This window comes from Dufourea novaeangliae, unplaced genomic scaffold (genome assembly GCF_001272555.1).
Source record: "Dufourea novaeangliae isolate 0120121106 unplaced genomic scaffold, ASM127255v1 scaffold63, whole genome shotgun sequence".
NCBI lineage: Eukaryota > Metazoa > Arthropoda > Insecta > Hymenoptera > Halictidae > Dufourea > Dufourea novaeangliae.
In genome coordinates, this window is record NW_015373939.1 from 200,549 (window position 1) to 221,333 (window position 20,785).

Genomic DNA, 20,785 nt, shown 5'->3' on the forward strand with positions numbered 1-20,785 from the left:
AGCAAAAATTTGATTGAATTTCCACCAGTACTCATTTCTAACAAAAATTACTTAAGGGCGTACCGCCTAGCGTAACTGTATATTTTTCAACAGTATCCTCGGGAATTTATTTAACAAAAGATATAAATTTATACTACTGTATAGCGTTTTGCTTTTATATTGCGGTATGTTTGAAGTAATACTTAGAATTGGTTGAGCGCTTTTTTATCGCATGTATACTGTACATAGATATAGTCGGTGTCATAAGTTTCTTAAGGGGTTACATACGTCTTAACTTTAAAATAATCGAATTTTTTTCTACCTGAAATCAAATAGTTATAGCGTATAGAATATTGGGCAAAATGAATTAAAGCAATATCTCAATATCTAAAGAAGATATTTGTCATAATGTGAGAGCGTGTGTGGTCCCAAAATCCGGCCGCGTTGAAGACTAGGGAGTTAAGCGCATCATTCACATAGAAACTCCGTTTATCCAAAATTATCAACAGTAACATACGGGTCGCTGTATAGCGGGTTTGTTTTAAGCGTTTTCTTCTTTTCAAATACCCTTGACAATAAATAATAAGCTACAAGTCCCAACATTTGGTCGACAGTTCGGTCGTATTGTCGGTAATAGTTCATAAAATTCGAACAAAAATCCGAATGTCTATTCTGCTGTTATTTGCGTCTGTGAACGAATCTCTTAATAAAATATATTTAATTACGTGCGAAAGTGCGTCGAAACATTCCTTCTACCACCTTCCTTATGACAGAAGTAGTGACAAATTGCTTAGTAGCGATTATGAAAGTATTTATCTATTATTTTCATTTTCCATTTAAAAAAATTTTTTTTAAATATTTTTGCTATACCTATGTAATTATAGTAAATTATTATCATTTTTATTATTTTTCCAAACAATAAAAATATGCAGTTTACTCCGCATGTTTAGCATATGTCCAAGAAAATTCTTCAGCATTTAAACCGTTAAAAAACCTTGATTCGAGGAAAACGCATTTAAAGTTTTTATTTATCGCTGCACCGTACGAGCGGCTCTACCTTTGGACGTCTATACTTCTGATAATAATTTGAATTTCATCAAATTTCGTTGCAGAAATATTTGTCACGCCAGAAACTACGAGATAATACACAAAAAATCGTTCTGTTTGAGCCTCTACATTAGAGTACCCCCTTGATTCTCACAATTTCTTCAGTCGTTTACATATGTAGAGTAACACCTACTGTTTTACAACATGGATGAACGTTACTAATATCAAATATGTTAAAAAGTTTCGTAAACATTGAGTTATCCACTTGTCGCCTCGGAACATAAATTATTAGAAACGCGTTGCACGATGCCGTTAAGTGAGACAGATTTTAGGACGCATCAAACTGGATTTACGTTATTAATTTGTACATCGTTTTACGATCGATTTCGATATTCCCTGATGTAATATTATCTGCGAATTCACGGCAAACATTCTGAATTTTAGTGGAATTTTCTTTCGTTTTACGTACATCAATTATCCGTTTCGTGCTATTCTTTAGATCAACGCCGACGCTGAAATCGATGAAATAATCGACAGAGTATCCCATTTTCCGGAACTTGTACACAGATTCTTTCCAATTAAAATCGCTTTCGTTCCAGTTTTCGCCTTCTAGTATCGGCCAACCACCAAGTTTCCGCAAAATCTTCATCAAAGGCTCTAGACCTTGTTTCTCGATGTCCGCTGAAATAAATAAATACTATTTCATTAAAACATCAATGAAGCCTTAGAAGCAAAGATACGTTGTTAAAGGTCGATCCTCCTGTATGAAATAGTTAATAATAAAAATTCATTGATTGTACAGAGCCTGTCATAAATGTAGGAAGTTTAACCGCGGCGACAATGAACGGCGTGCAGTTGGAGATACTGAAACACCTTAATAACATCAACAGGGATACGGGACACCACCTGAACACAATCTGGAGCTCCCTCCTGCTAGTTTTTTAATTGTTCAGCTGACTAATTAAAATTCCTTTTGATTGGTAAGCAATGAATCGGAACACGAGCAAATTATTCCGTGTAATTTATTCCGTGAGGTCAGGATACATAAATTTTAAGGGGGTTGGTATATTTATGAGAGACACTATATAAGATTACTTTAGCTGCTGTGTCTTTAAGAATATGTCTTAGGTTGTTGCACATGAAATGATCATTTTATTATCGGCATTTCATTAGACAAAGTACAAAAAACAAGTACATACAGTACGAGTAATTAGTAATTAGACTGAATAGACTCAGTACATCTTGTTCATTGAAATATGAGTGTTAGATACATGTCATATTCATTATATAATTATTATACTAAATTTTAAGATGACACTTCAAAGACTGTTTTAGCTGTTATCTTTTCGCCGAGTGTAAGTCATCGTTAAATAGTGTTGTTAATAACAGAAACTTACATTGTATGCATCTTTATAAAGTGTATTTATGTATTTGGTTAACTGTCTATCTTTTAATACACGTGGAGGAAATGGCTGAATTTCACTGACAATGAGATTGATGTTCTACCTTAAATAACTTTATTGCTTACCGTAATCGATTTTACTGTTATGTTAGATAATACCTTGAAACGAGTAGAGTACACTGTAATTCTGTATTAAGGAAAGGAGCTAAGTTAACAATTTTCGTTCATAAAAGTAACGTCAAATATACCTATCAGTATAATCGCTCATTTCATATGCAACGACCTGATACTAAATTTGAAAATAGAAAATGATAAATTACTCATTGGTATATCTCATATTATATTATACACTTCATCCTTGCTGTAGACACATCTTCTATATTACATTATAAAACGATAGCAGAAAAGGATGTTAAGGAAACGAAAATTCAGATAAATGGTACATCTAATAAAAATCCATTTAATCTTTAGTTACTTGCACTTCGCTTTGTGCAAAATTGTTCGAATGAGGTCTTGTAGGACACCAATGTCTGCTTCTTTGCGTAACTAGTCGCATAGGGTCAGCCATTACTAGAATCTCATAAAGAAGACCTAACCAGAAAGCTATACGGGCCGATTACGATAACGGGTATGAACTACGCGTTTATGAAGACATCGAAATTACAATGACCCCATGCGAGTAATTAAAAGTTCAAATTGGTAAAATTACTGGAAAGAGAAAAAGAAGAAGAGAAGCACCGACTTACATTTTCTTCATGTATAATAAACCATAAGAAGTACAAGAATTGTAAAATTGACTCATATTTATTTTATTCTGCAAGAAAAATGTAATCTAATAATAATTGCTCTTTGCTCTGAAAAAAATGGTACTTACTCTTGTTCATACAAGCTTTGTACAAATTTTTCGCGAGCAGGAAAGGTTTTGGCTCGTCTAGCGCGCTTTTCTCCTCGATGCTGGTTCTCAATTGATTTTGCAGCTTGTCGCTGATCTCGGTGAACGTGTTTACACTAGTTTTGTCATCTGGAATATTAATGGTCTTCAGGAAGCCGCCACACGCGAAATCATAGAAGTCGTCGCACGGCTCCACCTCTGGATCCATGTTCTTCAATATTCTGGACGCTGAAGATCATGACCATTTATTGTGATTAATGGACATTTCAAAGGGTTAATCCTCCGAGCACGATCCCTGGGTCACGCGTTCGCGAGAGCGACATGCACACAGCGACAAAGTCAGGAGTGGGGACACGCGATGTCGAGAGCGACACGCACACAGTGACAGAGTCAGGAGTAGGGACACACGGTCTCGAGAGCGACACGTACACAGTTGTGAGCTGTCGCGTAAATCGCGTAGCGACCGATGTTTGTTTACATGCAAACGACCGGGCCAAGACGCTGCAGAAGTATTGATTAATAAATATAATTTGTTTTATAATTCACAAGATTTTTATTCTAGTTAGTGTAATAAGAACCACGAAAATCCAAATGTAATGTGGAACCAGCTAATCATTACATAGTATACACGGTGACGGTGGCTCGAGCTCGAGCTCGAGCAACCGCCACTGCGTAGTAACATCGGTGAGGGCCTCGAGCTCGAGCCTCGCCGTCGCTGTGTAGTAGTAGAATATCGGTGTGGGGTCAGAAATGGCATAGGGACCGGTGACCATGTTTCCGTGCTCGGAGGGTTAAAGAGCCTTTTAATAGGAAATAAGAATCTTTTTTACTCACCCGTGTGAACGCATTCTGGTGTGTAACACAAGTCTTCGCCTCTCTCCACGATTTGAATATCTTTTGTGTGTTGATATCCGTTCAGGGCGCCGGCTGTGAGCGGTAATCCTTCAGAGTTAACAGGATCTATACTCGTGCAGGCGCGGATGAGGGTGCGATTGCAAAACAAAAGGCAAAATGATGCTGTTAATAATTGTTAGTAGCGGCTTATTCTCAAGCTGGACTAATAAGCTACTGGTTTAAATCCTCGTGCATTATTTGAATAGCTGTTAACTTTCTACTCCTTAACCTCTTAACGCCCTGTGTTGCATCGATGCAACACACATTTTGAAAGTGCGCCAAATTCTGTCGCCGGTCTAACTTTTGTCAGCAAGGGTTAGTAGTTTAACTGATGCGAAGTAGATCTCCACGTTCTTAATTGAGCAATTCAAGTATTCCCTCCAAAAATAAATAAAAAAAGAAAAAATGAAAAAAATTGGTCTGCTTAATATCGATACTTTTGACTTGAAAATAACAAGATACAACATACCAGTCTCATCATTTTTAAATGGCAATTTAAGAGTCTGGGTTTTAAAGAGTTAAGGAGGTTGCTTTGTTTAAAGACACAACAAATAGACACTTTTTGAAGTATCTTCTTACGGAGCTGGTAAATGATAATTAAATGGGAGTTTCTGGAATTAATTAGGCTTGAGCTAGAACCACTTAGCTGACAGATAAAATTCACCTTTCAGTAATGTAAAAACAGCATCAATTTATAAATATATTTGCAAATCCACACAAGTCTTCAAAAAGGCAGTAGCCTCGTAACGTTGTGGATAACTCGAAAAGTTAAGAACATATTCACTTAAACCGCACCACAGACTTTTGGAAGAAGTGCTTCTACAGTATGAACGAAAATAATAATTGCAACTTTATCACTTTTTTTTGGGTATACGAGAAAGTGTGAGATTTTGAGCAGCAATACACATTTTTTCTGTTATTCGATGCTATTTCCGTAATTGTTAAAATTTTTCAGTCCTTTTCGTCTGTGTTATTAAGAACCACCTATACATATATAAAATATAACCATGGTTGAATTTTTGTTCTAAACCTTCTTCAGAAGGAGTAATCTGCAACGCCACGAAACTACTGCATTTTGGTAGATTTATGTGGATTTGCAGTTACATATATTTCTATGCTGATATTTTTTTGACATTAGTAACATGTGAATTTTATTACGAAATATTGCCTAATTAATCCCAGAAACTTCCATTCAGGGATTTCTAAAAGAGAATTCTGATATTAAACTGAACTAAAGTTTATTATAAGTTAGCTATTGATGTCAAATTGACTCACAAATTGCTGTAATCAGAAGCATAATTAAAAATAGATAATAAATAAACATTGATTTCTAGTTGGACTGACCGGAACGGTGCACAAGGTTTAATATTATTTAACAACAACTTAATAGTTTATATTCGTATAATTTTAATAAGAATTTTTAGTTAGATCAATAAAATCATTTTAAATAAAAATTCATAACTCAAAGGTATTTTAAACTAATTAGAAAATGTAACTTATGTAGAAGTAACAGAAACTTATTACAAACAAGGATGTAACAAATGTACTGTCTAACAATAAGTGAATATTAGTGTTAAATCAATATTAAAATTGTAAATATATAAGCATGTAACATTTAAGCTATCAATATATTGAATAGACGAGTAATATCTTTTATCGCTTGGAAATTTCTTTAATCTGACATAAAATACTGTGTAAAAGAACAAACAAGCACACGTTTCTGTATTGACATTCGTTCAGTATCTTAAATTGTTTATTACACACGACACACTAATTCTTATTCAACGATTTTTCAAATTCAATTCCCACTGAAACGAAACTCTACAGGAAATGCAATTTTATTGTTAACATTAACGATTTATTTCTGAAGTTTGTTCAATACTTCTGACGTATTGTTCCGTCATAAATTGTGCCGTGTATTTATTCGCTGCTGGACACAACTCACATATATAGAATTATTTTCAGTATTATACACTTTGCCTCCCTTAGCATTAGTCATCATCGACTTGTTTTCGAAAAGGTGGATCGAAAGAATTACAATCCACGGTCATGAATGTAGTAAAACGCGGTAGGCTTACCGTAGTCTATTACTAATTTTCTTCGTCGATCGAATTTGTTCTCGTTCCTAAACGAAAAAAGAAAAGGAAACATTCTAAATCGCGCCCACCGTACCGATGATTAGTCCCGAAGACATCGATATTTTTCGATGATCTCTAAAAATGTTCCCGTGATTCAGTGGTCGGTTCTTTTATGAACCACCCGGGTGGCCGCCATCGACACTCGATGAAAATATACAATCGAATTTCCTGCGATCTCCCGCATTGTTCTCCGTCGGGGCAAGATCGAAAAGTATGAATCTGGCCCGGGTGAGTAACACTAAAAACAATATACCTACTGATTCACCCCAGGTGCGTCAGAATCGACACGCTCATTGACGTCACTGTTCTTGACGTCAAATTACGCGTTCCGAATTAAACAAGCGATTACCGTTTGTTGTCTGAGTCTGTTGTAACAAAGGCAACGGGAGAAAAGAGAAACACACGGTTGAAGATGCAGCGTACTATGTTAGGCCATTGAGAATATAATAGAGGTGTGTGGGTACACATGTGTACTATTGGTTACCACGGTTGGCTGAGATATCGTACGGCAGAGGAGCACGTAAAACGAGTGTTCAGTCAAGAATTAGAACAGCAAGAACTTTACGTACGAGTAATAGAAGTACTAGTTATTCTTTGCATAGATAATGATATTTTCAAAAAAATCTTCTGACAAATACTCGTACACACTACAGTAGAATAAGTCCATTTATATGAATGTAATGTTAAATGTACATATTGACTAATTTTGTTCATTAAATGCAGCTATTAAATCGTTCGAAGCACAACCAGCATTAAATATAATTGACTTGTAAGGTGAAAAAACTTGAAGAAACTCGCATTTATTGAAGTTTTTAAATGAATTTAGGTAGTTAATTTTCTTTGTAATTAATAAAAAAAATACCTCTATCTTTCTTCCAGAATAAATAAAGAATTAATTAATGAAGCATTACGAAATTACAGTTCTCGCCAATTTATTTCCAAATATATTAATAAGGATTGAAGCATTACTATAAGCAGATGAATGAGCAAATGTGTGATTGAATCCATTTATCCGAACTATGAACTCCGGTTATTTGAACGAAAAATCATGGGTAGTGGGGAAAATCAGTGATCTCTATTATATGACCGATCCAGTTATATGAACTGTTTTGGTTTCCGATATGGTGAAATAAATGGAGTTCTACTGTATGTCTGATAAATAACGGGATCGAAAATGTATTACTTTAAACAGTGACCATATTCTAAAAGTCGTTCATTTTATTCAAAGTATATCTCTTCAGTATTAATTACTTCACAACTAGCTTCGCCGCTTAGACACGGTAAACTAGTCTATGAACAGATTTTTGGAGATCTGCTTTCAGAATCGCGTTACGTATCTCTGTCACTGCATCTGTTGTAGCGCTTGCTTGTTGTACCGCGATTGTATACAAATTTTTGGCCAAAAACAAATAGCAGGGTTTGCCCTTCCACGCTTGAAGCCTTCTGCCTTCCAGGAATGATAAATTGACAAAAATTGGATTTCTACAATAGCGTGATAGTGTTGTGCAGGGTGGTCTGGTTTGCGTTTGACGAGAAAACCATTAAATCGTGTGATATTTAACAAAATGTGACTTGTGCAGTCATCTTGTGTGTTTTCATCGGCGTCTGTCATAATTACACACTTTCTAAAATTCTAATTCTTTCAATTCTACGTGTTTATTGGTGTTTATTCGGACCAGACCACCCTGTAGGGAAGTCTACCCGTGAGTTCTATACCCGTGAAAAATTCATTTGTGCAATTGTTGAGACAGAAGTTGGAATTTTCGAAATCGATTTTCTCTCTCGTACATCGCATATACATACACGGTTCTCGTTGATTGTGTGAGTGCACGGACACAGTGCACGGGCCACGGAATCTCCCCCTTAATATTTCTGCCACCCTCCCCCCTCCGACTGATAACCTGACTAGACCCATGGGGAGGATGTCGTAACAAGCATTGAATATGCAAATAATACGCTAATTGAATATAATTATATACTGTAATTCTACCCTTGAAAACACTATGAAACTTGTCGCGAATACAATCCAATTTAAAATAATTTAATATAAACGGTTTACTCTTATAATTGAATAACTTGTTATATTAAATATTAAAAAGTTAACAGACAATAGAAGATTATATGTATATACTTAGTCTATTATACCTACACTTATTGTATTATGGAATCTAACTTAATTAGAAGTACTTCAGACCTTTTCTTTAATGTATCAGGGGTATGTTGTTACGCTAGTAAAAACATATTCCAGGTATATGGTGAATAGCGTATTGATTGCTAGAGTAAATAAATTCGGAAGAGAATTCAAGAATCTTTGAGTGCATTAATGAGGACTCTTCCATCGAGAGGTCTTATAAAACTACATGAAGACACTTTACATGTTACTGTTGAATAAAATTCGTCAGTAACTATTGAAGAATTGGCACAAAAGTGGATAATATATTAACCACTAATTACTGATAAAAAGTTCTTTATTCGCATTAACATACAGGGTGTTAATAAAAAAGTGGGACACTTTCACAGGGTGGATTCTACACGCCAAACTAACAATAAGACGAAAATCAAGAATGACGAAATTGCGTTACTTGCAACAGTTGATTCCCAGCTGATACACTGTATCGATCGATGACCTAGTTAAGTCTGTAAATGAAATACAATAAAATGAATATCTCGGTACTGAAGCCTCAAACGTGATTTTATCATTCTTGATTTTCGTATTAGTTTTGTATGTAGAATAATCCACCCTATCAAAGTGTCTCACATATTTATTAACACCCTGTATGTATACATATACCAAACAACCGCATTACTTATGGGATGACCTAATAGTCAGTGTAATCGTATTTTAAATGAGCGAGGAAACAGGTCATACGTGACATTAGTTGTCAATGAAATTTACGACGACTCGATTGCAAGTCTGTCGGGCCAACTTTCACGCGCTTGAAATTCTTTTATACTATTTCCTATACTGCAGAACCGTTATTGGACATGTAGGTAACAGGACTTCTTGTGACAGAATCTTGAATGCTGTTTTATCAGCCGAAACTTGACGAAAAGAGGAAGACCGACAAAATAAGGGATTCTAACTATTACAAGATTAACGTGTTAGATCCCTAATGCATTGGTTTTTTAATATTAGATTTTGGTGTTTATTTACTCTTTAAGAGAGACTATATTGAAGTGATAAATGTGTACCTACAAATGAAATTAACCTGTACTAGATTTTGCTAGTTTCTTTGTAGAAGTATAAGATGTCAGTGGTTAACAGTAAAAGTTTTCTCGTTTGCGAATTTATAAATTGAAAGTTTGATTGGCAATACAGATTTCTATTAATCATGGGAACATTTGTTTTCTATTCGATAAGTTTGTTGGATATTAAAATTCGTAATTGGTAACTGTGTAAAACTGCTACAATGGTAGGAAAATAGAGAAATATTACAAAAGTATTAAATATTATTTTCAAATGCTATTATTTAAGCTTTTAGCTATGGCGGCACAGGCTGCGGTGCTGTACCGCTGTACGGACAGATTTGCTGCGACTACACGTAAACGACGTTAGTACCGCGAACGGCGTTTGATATTTCCGTTATGTATGTATACATTTAGGCATGTTTAAAAATAAATAATGTGCACGCTTTTCAACGCAAGGACAAACAAGTGGGGCACTATTCATTGATCATTAATAAATAAAATCATTTGATTCATTAGACGCATTAACATAGAGTCATTTGGAATTTGCCCTGCGGGTGGCTCGATTCATAGGGTCACAGCCGCGATGACCCTCGCGTCGCCCGCGGGGCAACCGGGCCAAGGGGGTGGTACTGGGGGTACCACCTCCTTTCACGGTCGGCCCACGAGAAGACAGCGTCGAGAGGTGACCCCTTGGCGCTGGTAGGTAGGAGGTGGTCGGAGAGGGAGCAATCGCCCCCCTGCAGAGGAGAGCCCTTCCCTTAAACACCTATAGGGGAGGGCAATGGGCGGGGCTGGTCGCGGTTATGCTGAGCGATCTCGTTGCCAGCCCTACGTCCGAGGGTCACCGGGGGGTTTTTAGTGGGTGAAACCCCACATTGGCCGTCTCTGCCCCCAGCGGAGGCGGTGCACCTTTCCAAGGTTTTCCCCCCGTAAAAAAAAAAATAGTCATTTGGAAGTTAGATTTGATTAAATAAGTAATTGGACAATTATTTGAATAATGACTTTAAAGTAACTTTATTCAAATAATGTACTAATCTGTTGAATTAAGTCTATTTGTTTACGTAATACTAACTGTAAATGACAGATTTAACAAACGCAATCAAACATGCTTGCACTTTCACATTAAATAGTTCATATAAAATCGAAAATCAAAAATAAAATTTTTTCAAATATTGTAGTGCTCTAGCTTCGAAAAATATTATTTTGAAAATTTATTTGGAATATAAATATGCTATCGAATATCGGCTAACGTGTTTATTCAGTTCTTGCTATTTCTATTTCTTGTAAGCATGAATACGTGCATGTTAGATAAGTTTTCAAATCTAATTTTCTAGGAAACGGTGACTCGGGCGAAAGAAATTTATTTTGCATTTTTGATTAATTTTTTCATTGAGAACCACTATGCTCGATTGTATCATAAATTTGTTCCCTATCCTGATTGTTTTATTGTTGTATTTGATTGTTTTCTTACCGTTGCTGTGTGACACATTACAGGACGCGGTGTTCGCTGTCAGAACTCCGAGTGCAACAGCTAATGAAATGCACAAAAGGACTCCGGAAACTGCTATCACAGTCAATCCTCGTTCTAAGGCCGACCGCCTCTTCCACCATGTTGGATTTCTACGAAAGAAAAGTCAAATAGGATATTCAATATTAAGGATTATTCGAGTGTTATACACTGTAAATCGTATCTTTTTTCCAGTATAAAGAACTGCTTTCTTAATAATTTTGTAAAAATGTGCCTCATTTATTTCAATTTTTAATTTTTCACTGACTGCACTGTTAAAGATTGATATGAAATTTCTGGCTTAACCCTGCTGTTCTCCTCGGATCTACATGACCCGGAATGACGATTATATTTCCATAGGTAATTTAAATATTCGGTTTTAGTACTCAACGTACTTAAATTTTACATCTGTTTTTTGTGTATTTCTATTTCTTAAGAACAAATCATTTCAAAGTTTAAAATCATTTTATTCGAAGGGATGCAAACGTGAAAAATAAGTGAGAACAGCAGGATTCAAACTCTTCTGCTGGCTGACATATTATGCATGTATTATATGTATACAGGGTGTGTCACTCAATTGGGACGGGTTATATCTCAAACTTGGTAAGAGATAGAAGAAAAAATGGTTCAGGGAAAAATTGATTGGTATGGTAACGTCTATTTTTCTACGACTTTACTTTCTTCATCTTCAGTGCAACGATGCACCCGATAAATGTAAATGCACTCTTTTTTTAAAATGGAATTGCATATTTTTTTTACTCATATTAAATTCTCAGAACATTTTACGTGAAAAAGTATTAGGGTACAATGTTTAAAAACCAATATTTCGTGAGATATCTCACAAGTCGAATGTTGTTGATCGCTGACATGTCTTACGTTCGCAAGTATTTACAATGAATGTGTGGAATATCTTCCACGAAACGTATGACTTATCAAAAATGTGAGATCTCTCACGAAACATTGTATTAATACCTTTTCGCGCAGAATGTTTCGAGGAATTGATACGAGTAAAACAAATATGCAATTCTATTAAAAATAATTGCATTTGCATTTTTCGGGTGCATTATTAAACGTATAGAAAAAGTGAAGTTGTAGAAAAATAGATATTACCATACCATTCAACTTTTCCCTCTACAGTTTTTATCTATCCCTTACCAAATTCGAAATATAACCCATCCCGATTACGTGACAGACCCTGTATATGTATATGTATTTTAATACCTATACATATACAGGGTGTCTTAGCTAACTTGATCACCTTGAATAATGACTTAACGGTAGGTTAACTTTGATAAAATTTTGAGGCGTGGAACGTAAATGGTATCATGGGGCACATCTTATAAGGTACGTGCTTTTTTTGTGGGTGGAGGCATTTCAGAGATTTCAAGGTCATCGTGATTTTTTTTAACGGAATGACCTATTTTTTATACCATAGATCGATAGAGTTAAATTAAAATCATATTCTGTGTAAAAATGTGTTGACCTTCATACGTCCTAAACCTAATAGTTAACGAGATGTTAGTGAACAGTGTGTTACATATTATAGTTGTAGGCTATTCATTTTTTTATGTAAGACAATATTACTCTGTACCAATCCACATTTTGAGAACATCTATGATTTAGCGAACCGTTCCTCTCCGGCGTCAAGTTCTGAGAAAAAGTAAATATCTTCTACCTTTGTTAGATAATTTTAATGGGTTCTACTTAATTAAGCCGTTTCAATGGAGTAGCTCACTTAGGCCATTTTTTGTGGCCCAGGGCTATCAGAATTTTCGGGGGCCCCTAGGTCGAAAAGCGGGGGGGAGAGGGCTTGTAATGCACCACAACAAAATACATAAATCTTCAAAGATTGAAGTTTGTTTTAAATAAAATTAAATGACATTTAATCATGACGATATGGAAGGTTTAGAACGGAGTTAGAAGTTTAAAATTTTAAGAGAATGTGGTCTTCAGTACGGTTAAGAAGTGTGCCAAATTTCAGCATTAAATATTTATTCGTTTTTACAAAAAGTCATTCGTTTATCCGAAAAGCGTCTTCGGAAAAGTTAATTTCTACATCTTGGGCAAATCAGACAGCAACCAGAGGGTATATTTTTTACAGATGGAGAGTTGTACTATCACGTACACTTCCAGATGAAGTGAATTTTTTAAATTAAACCACCCAAATATGGTTCCAAAGTATGGGTATCTTTTTTTCTTGTAAACAATTCGAAGATCTTCTTTAATTTCGACTCTATCGAATTGCTGTATAGGCCATTCGATAGCTGCTATGTTTCTACACATTTTAAAATAAAATGTTCCACTCTATGTTAACTAAGAGCCGAGATAATTTTTTTTTTTTTGAAAAATCATTGTAGCGTCACTTTTCAACATTAAGAGTTCAAATTTGGACGAATTCTGGAGGAAGAGTTGAATTATCTGTTATTTAATTTTCGAATTAATCCATTCAGAGACTTCTCTGATAGAGATCAACAAAGTACCGGTATGCGAATGAGTCAGCGCACGGGAGCGGAGTGGAGAGAGCTGGCCGTGCGAATGAGCTCGAGACCTCGAAATTGATCTTGTACGTTATATCTCGCGGAGTCGGAAGAATTTAGGTTTTCTCTGCAACAAATCACCGTAGAACGATGATTTTTTTTAATTTGGGGTAGCTCGAAGAGGCATTAACAAATAGCGTAGCCAATTTTTAAAAAAAGTTAATGTAAACCCAAAATTTCTTTGATTTTTTATATTTTAAATTGATTTGTTTCGTTTATTAAGCATAGATGGTGTTTAAATGCTAAATGTAAGTGTATGCGACTTAAACATGTAAGTCGTACAAAACAAGTTCTGTTCTTTCAATTTAAAAAATGTGCAACTTTCAGATTTATCTCAGTTTTATAGCTAATCCTTCTCATCAATATTACTTATATCATTCAAAATTGCATACACGAATAAGCGACGAATTAAGTAATCGTGACAAACTCAGCAATAACTTGAGTGAATATAAATTTAATTTTTGACGGAGGGTAATAAAAGAGGTTCAGATAGGAAACAGTTATAATTTCTTTTACTATATTAAAGATTCATTAAAAATTGGTGAATTGTATTGTTATTAAATATAGTTCGATTTATGCGTGTTACATTATAATCCGAGGGATACAGGTAACATCTCTACGCGCCGAGGCTTCGAGCTTCGAGCTTCGAATGCCAGAGCTTCGGGTCTCCCCTGAGATCATAAATCTGTCACCCGAGCTCGTTCGAGTAGCTCAAACGAGCTTCGTGATTTTCCCTTATTACTCGAACACGTTCGAACAGCTCGGTTACCCATCACTAGTTACAATGAGCCCCGTATTACGTAATTGATACTCAACGGCAGCTATGTAACAATTAATAATGGGCGTCCTCTAGTAACCTTCGATCGAATCGATTCGATACTGTGCCAGGAGATTGCCTTCCGTTTCTGAATAGATTGTGAAACCGTTCACTAAGTAACGTGGCACGTTATTCGGGGCGAATGGAGTGTTCGATCGAGTTCTGAGCGCCTGGAAAAGATGATAGGGTCACTCAAAATTCCATTTTTTGTCCAAGAATTTACTTTAAAAAAAAACGGCCTCCAAACTTTATGATTTTTTACTATTTTCGTGAAACCGCGATGTAGGTATTGAAAAATTTTCATCTTAGAAACGATTTATCGTACCGAGTTCGTGCTTCGATTATTTTAACTTAAAAGGATTGCTCTACTATAATAATTCTTTTGTTGCATGTAAAATTAATTTTTTAATACTGAAAATTGTAAACAAATTCCTTTTCCGCGATTTTCTCTGTGATAGGCAAGGGGTGTTTAAATTTTAAAAAATATGGTCATATTCCCTGGAATCTTATCTACAAACTGAGCTCTTCGAAGAGATAGATCAATTAAAATTTGCCTCACAAAGAGCTGCAAAAGTGACTGCTGTAGTCTACCCTTTCAGGTAAGCGCACCGCAGCGCGCAGTAGAACAAATTGCTCAGTTTTGTGTTAAAATAGTGGAACTTTTGATAAAAATAAGATAGAAGAATGGATATTTTTCGAGGTTAAAGCTAAGACATCGCAGAATCAGTTTAAAATACGAAAAAAGTATCACACGCAAGTTATGACCTTGGAAATCTATGTCAAACTTGACATTTTTGAAGAAAATTGCATTTTTACCGTTATAATGTGTGGTTGGATTTCTTCCTTGACTTGTTATACATCATTTTCAATTACCTTTTCACTCTCGACAAATAATAACTGTACGACGGTAACGTTGCAAATGGTCGCGATGCACTTTTACAGTGACGTCGTGTGAAACTAGATTGCCTTTCGATAGCGAAAAGTTGCCTGTACCGGCAGCCAACCGTGAACTAATATGGCTAATAGACTGCTCTCTGTTCTCCCGAATACGGCGTTTCCAATTGTCTGCGAACATTTATCGCGTTTAAGAGATTATACTACAGTGTGCTCCTTGACACACTTGCCTTGATATACTTAATTGCTTTTTTTTTTACAATTTATGCACCGTTAACAATGACTTTTTGCCTATTTCATGCATACCGACCCAGCCAGCAATTAAAAAAAATTTTGATTGATGAGACAACATACTTTTCCACGGAATGTAGAGTTTGCAGAGGTTACTAGGCACTGAGTGAATATTAGGTAATTGTTTATCGTTAGTGACCACGCAGATTATATAACCGTAACTAGAAATAAATCAAGAATATTTAAGAAATAATTATGTATTTTATAATAGAACTATTACACTACATTCAATTGCAGGAAGATTGAGTAAAGTTAGGCGAATGAACAAAGATGTGTCACACCATCGAAAGACGTATGTAAGTGCATATCGAAGGTTAACTTGTTATTTTAAGAGTCAAATAGGCTGATACGATAAAAGATTTATGAATTAAAAAATATTTGTATTTCAGTCAGTTGAGTTCTACGTGTAATATGTAATAATAAAAATTTGTATTTTCAAGAGTCTACAGGAAGAAAAAGACGTACGCACTAAAATTTATTAAAAGATATAACATAAATTTTGTGATTATTTTTACGAAGCAGATTGGATTTTTATTTTCACAGAAACTCAATCTTTGTGCATAGACATGTGAAACGATATACTCCGTCTGTCTTTCCATTTTTATATGGCTGGTATTAATAACAGTAATAATCGCATATTTCCACAAATTAATATCCCGGTAAGTATTTACTTTTTTCGTTATACGACAAAAATTTAAGTGTTGATTCTAAAAGATAAGTCAATGTAATTAAAAAGTTAAGAATGAATGCGATGGAATGTCTCAGATGCGAGGTGTTATTAAAATATTACATTAAAACAAAGTTTACAGGATGGAATAGTCGAACTTTTACTTCGCGGTCATGGAATTTATTACGGCTCCATGATAAAGGGGACATCAGGTATTCAATCTAACAAGAGAATAGCATATATATATATATATATGTACCTATGTATGTAGACATAACATTTTCTTAAAATCAATCACAGATACCCGTTTTATCATTATGATGTTCACCAATAAAGTATTGTAAAATCCAAGGCTAACCAGGTTCAACTTGTTACGTGTCACGTATGAAAAGTAGACATTTAATATATTCGCACTGTAATAGAAGCGAAGTCTTTACTTAACAAAGTTACAGTTGATTGAAAGTCATCTTATGGCTGCGGTTTGAAGAAAATGAGGCATGCATGAGGTTTAAAGAAAAATTCAGTCGTTTTTACATTTATGCTTTAATGACAAGACAGAGAAATTCTATCAAAAAGGCATTTACAATATTTTGATATGGTCAGAAAAAATGACAGCCGTTAGTTTTTACATTGATATGAAATGAAACAAATCCCAATAACTTTTGCGGGATTATATTTCTGAGACCGTATTTGCAGGACCATGTACATATGTATCTCCAGATCGAAATCTTGTAAATCGAAATTGTACTTTATGATCATTAAGAGCATCTTTCCCAAATGTTTGAATATAGTTCGAGCTCTTTCTACTGCTTTTTGATCGAGTTTATATCCGTAGAGCGAAGCAGAGTAAATTTTTTACTATTCATAACTTATCGATACATACTTGTGATTCCATACGAAATCAGACACTTTTTGGAGTAACATTTCGAATTTTGTCGAATCTTGGATATTTTATAGTCTTTAGTGATATGTAAACGTATTTCGAATAATTTTTGCAAATTTTTTAAATTGTTGATTTTTCAACTATTTTAAATGTAGTGTCATTTACTCAATAAATTATCATTTTTTTAAAATAAATTATAACTGTTGAACTAATAACTGATCAAAATGAGCTTTGTGAATGCTTATAGCGGAGACATAAGAGAGCCCAATAAAAATTATTTCAGTTAAGAAAGATATATTTTTTAACTGTTTATTTTGCAATTCTTTTAAGGAAATGTAATTTTGTAATAGTGGGGTAGTATTGAAGAATTTGGGAGAAAATCAAGATATAGTCCTATTTGAACTCCTTATGGAGAAACTTTACAAAACATAGACTCTTTGAAATTGGCCACATGAAAATTAATTCACGTTAATGCTTCGTCAAAGTACACCGGCTGGACAGGTTGAACCGTGCAGTACCACATAGTTTCTTCATTCTTTTGAACAACCAATTATCTGATGATTTATTAACGTCAGTGTATAATCGAGATTCTTTAAATTGCATTTTCATGAATATGCTGGTTTTAATAAAGACTACATCGTCGCTAATTTCATTCTACTAAAAAGATAATTTTAACACGTCTCTGTTGCTTCGATAACAAATGAGAAATAAGATATTATGAACTCGTTTCTTTATTGGAAATGCATAATACATTCCTACCAATAAAATCAGGAAAACTGGATGACAGCCATTAACTCAAAATACGTGCAAAGTTCGTTGGACTCGGAATAAATTACATGGAAGTCGTTGAGAAATTCCAAGATTTATTTAACAGTTAAATTAGTTAAACATAGTTTTCAGAAGGCATCTATTTCTTGCTCGTACACTGCTTTAAATAATTGGAGGGTCACATAGGTATGGCAGACGTTAAACCCATTTTGTAAAAAAATAAAACTGGGTGTTAGTATCGTAGGGAAAAAAATAACAATTTATGAAATTTGTGGCGTTTATTTTGTTTGATCCGTTTAGTTGGTGCAATCATAGATGTATAATACAGTAGACATTTGATTCCCGCACGAGTCGGGGCTGTAGGAGGCTAAACTTCCAGGAACCGTACAGGAATCGGTGACCAGTTACCCGAGCACTTTCCCCACCACTCGGCCGTTCATTTGTGCGACGCAGCTGCATATAGGGTGGGCTGGATATACGCAGTTTACGATTATGTTAATTACCTCCGTTATTTTTAGAGATATCAGAAAAGTGTATTCACAGAAATTTTTTAGTATGGAGAGAGCTATTACTTAGCAGTAACAGTTTCTTCGTAGGTGAAGGATCTTTTGAGTTCTCAATGTTAATTATGTTCTTTTATTAATGATATTGAAATACTATGGAATAAAAATACTGTTTTTCTTACATAAATCGATTCATCTAAACATGCTGCGTAATAAAATATTAAGGTATTATGTGAAAAAGTTAATAATTCGTAATATATTTTGGTGGCATATGTCTAGCTTGGTTAGCATCTTTTAACCATTACGTGTGATCCGCGAGACAAGAAGCAATGAATTTACCACCAATATTCATTCCACCAATAAAAACATTGCAACATTTAATTAAACACAGTATTATATATACACTGCGCTTTCTGTGATGAGATATGCGTGTTAAACGCGACACCGTATATGTTCCGGCCTGGGCGTGCTGGACGACAGTGTAGGATACGCGCACGTGTGTGAGAAATACGTATGAGCAAGGGGCGCGTCTTCCGTGCAGACAACGGTAGTGAGGGAATCGAATGCCTACCTACTGTACCTGGACCGCGCGTTCTAAATATCTGCCGTAGTCAGGCCGTGTCAAAAATTAGAAAGAGTTTGCTGTACGGTCACCAACCTGTCTTTCTAACGATGCGTGATACGATAGAGAAGTATTCGTTGCCTGGGAAAGAGAGAAGTAGAGGGAATGGAAAGTAATGAATGTCAGACGAAGGCAGGACGGTGAACTAAAGCATGTTATCTTTTCTAATATTTGACGGCATGAGCATAGCCAGGTTATCAGTGGGGTGGTGGGGAGCAATATAATTGTTTTCGTCCCGGAAGGGGGGAGGGGGCACATCCAATTTTTTTTTCTAGAGTAGTGCAATAGCTACTTTTTTCTGTCCAGGGGGGGGGGGGCGGTAAGGCCCTTTCTGCGCCCCCCTGGCTACGCCCATGTTTGACGGTTTATCGGCCAAATGCGCGGTCTAGGTATTATACGTCTATGGGTGCAATAGGGGTAGCCATTAGAGACCCTCTAATTGGTTTGAGCAGTATATTATAAAACTGATTCATGTTTATACTGTTCTCGTGCAAATTAATTGATACTTTTTCTAATGATTCGACAAAATATCTCGCTGCTTCTCCCTTTATATGAGAAGAACCTATTTACAAAAAAGGAAAGATAGGTTTACGAACATGTTTTGTTCTGTTGCTTACTGAAATGTTTCCTGTCAAATGATTCTGTAAATAACCAATAAGATTTAAATCTGAACATCAGAAAGGCTAATGTTATATTTATAAACATATTACTTTCACGCAATGATTTAGCTAACTTGTTCTGTATACTTCGAATCGTTATTTTGTTGGTGTATATGTTCATTTTAATATGTTACGCTTCTTTATCATTATAACGCTAAGTTTTTAATTTTAAGGTTATTAATGATCTGAAACAATAAAATATACATTTATACAAAAGAATAGTTTTCTAAACATCTCGGCCTACATTACGTTAGTTCGTATCATTATTCTAAACATATTTGCCTGCGGTGACCCAACCCGTGAGTCACGTCGTGAAATGGCGCATTATCCCATTGGCCCACCGTCCTGATCGTCTTATAAACTATTTCAATTAATAATCACCGAGCATGAGACCTATCCTACGTTTGTGTATTCCAAAGCCTATGCAATGAAGACAATGTAAATAAATTAGCTTACAATTAGTTCATGCCGATTATCAGTGTATTTTAGGGCACGACGCGGAGCGGTACAATGAAGTTCGCGGCGCGATGCAAGTTGGGTGTATTGACCTCCTTCAGGGACAGTGTACATCGGGACGCGTTGCGCCGATCTGTGGCGACCAAGTCAACGGCCTGTACGTACACGCACGCGCGAAACCTAATTGCAAATCGTTCGTATTGGCCAGGGAAAATCGTTCACTGGTTAAGAACGATCGTTTCGTGTTATACACATTATCACAGTTATTGGCTGCCACTACGAAAACTCCCCCCCCCCCACCCCCCGCCCAACCCGTTCGGTAGAGCAATCAAATTTCCGTGCTATTAGCCATACCACCAAGTCGAGCGTGACCGTCTGGCGACGTGAGAACTCGGCAACGATCACCCTGACACACTTTGTCCGCGCCGTATCGAAGTGTTCGAGAAGCGAAACAATCGGCGAACAACCGTGAAAGATCGCGGATACTTGAACGGTGACTGCTTGATTGATAACGGACACGTAAGTAACGATGGGCGTGCGATTGTTCTCCTCCATCGTACCAGTTCTCAGAGAACTTGTTTCGCAGCTTGAAGCTCAAATATCTTAGTGTCTGTTAATTATTCCCAAATAGCACAAAAAC

The 20,785-nt window shown here is 35.6% G+C and overlaps 1 protein-coding gene across 1 annotated transcript in view; it reads right to left on the reverse strand.

Moving 5' to 3' along the window:
- The window catches only part of LOC107185623 (membrane metallo-endopeptidase-like 1), a 52,368-nt gene that overhangs the window by 7,705 nt on the left and 23,878 nt on the right, over window positions 1-20,785 (reverse strand). Inside the window, exons 2-5 of the mRNA XM_015573349.1 lie at window positions 11,013-11,161; window positions 4,155-4,280; window positions 3,303-3,548; window positions 1,496-1,707 (exon numbers count right to left, since the gene is read on the reverse strand). Coding sequence (XP_015428835.1) covers window positions 1,496-1,707; window positions 3,303-3,548; window positions 4,155-4,280; window positions 11,013-11,161 — 733 coding nt within the window. The remainder of the gene's footprint in view (window positions 1-1,495; window positions 1,708-3,302; window positions 3,549-4,154; window positions 4,281-11,012; window positions 11,162-20,785) is intronic.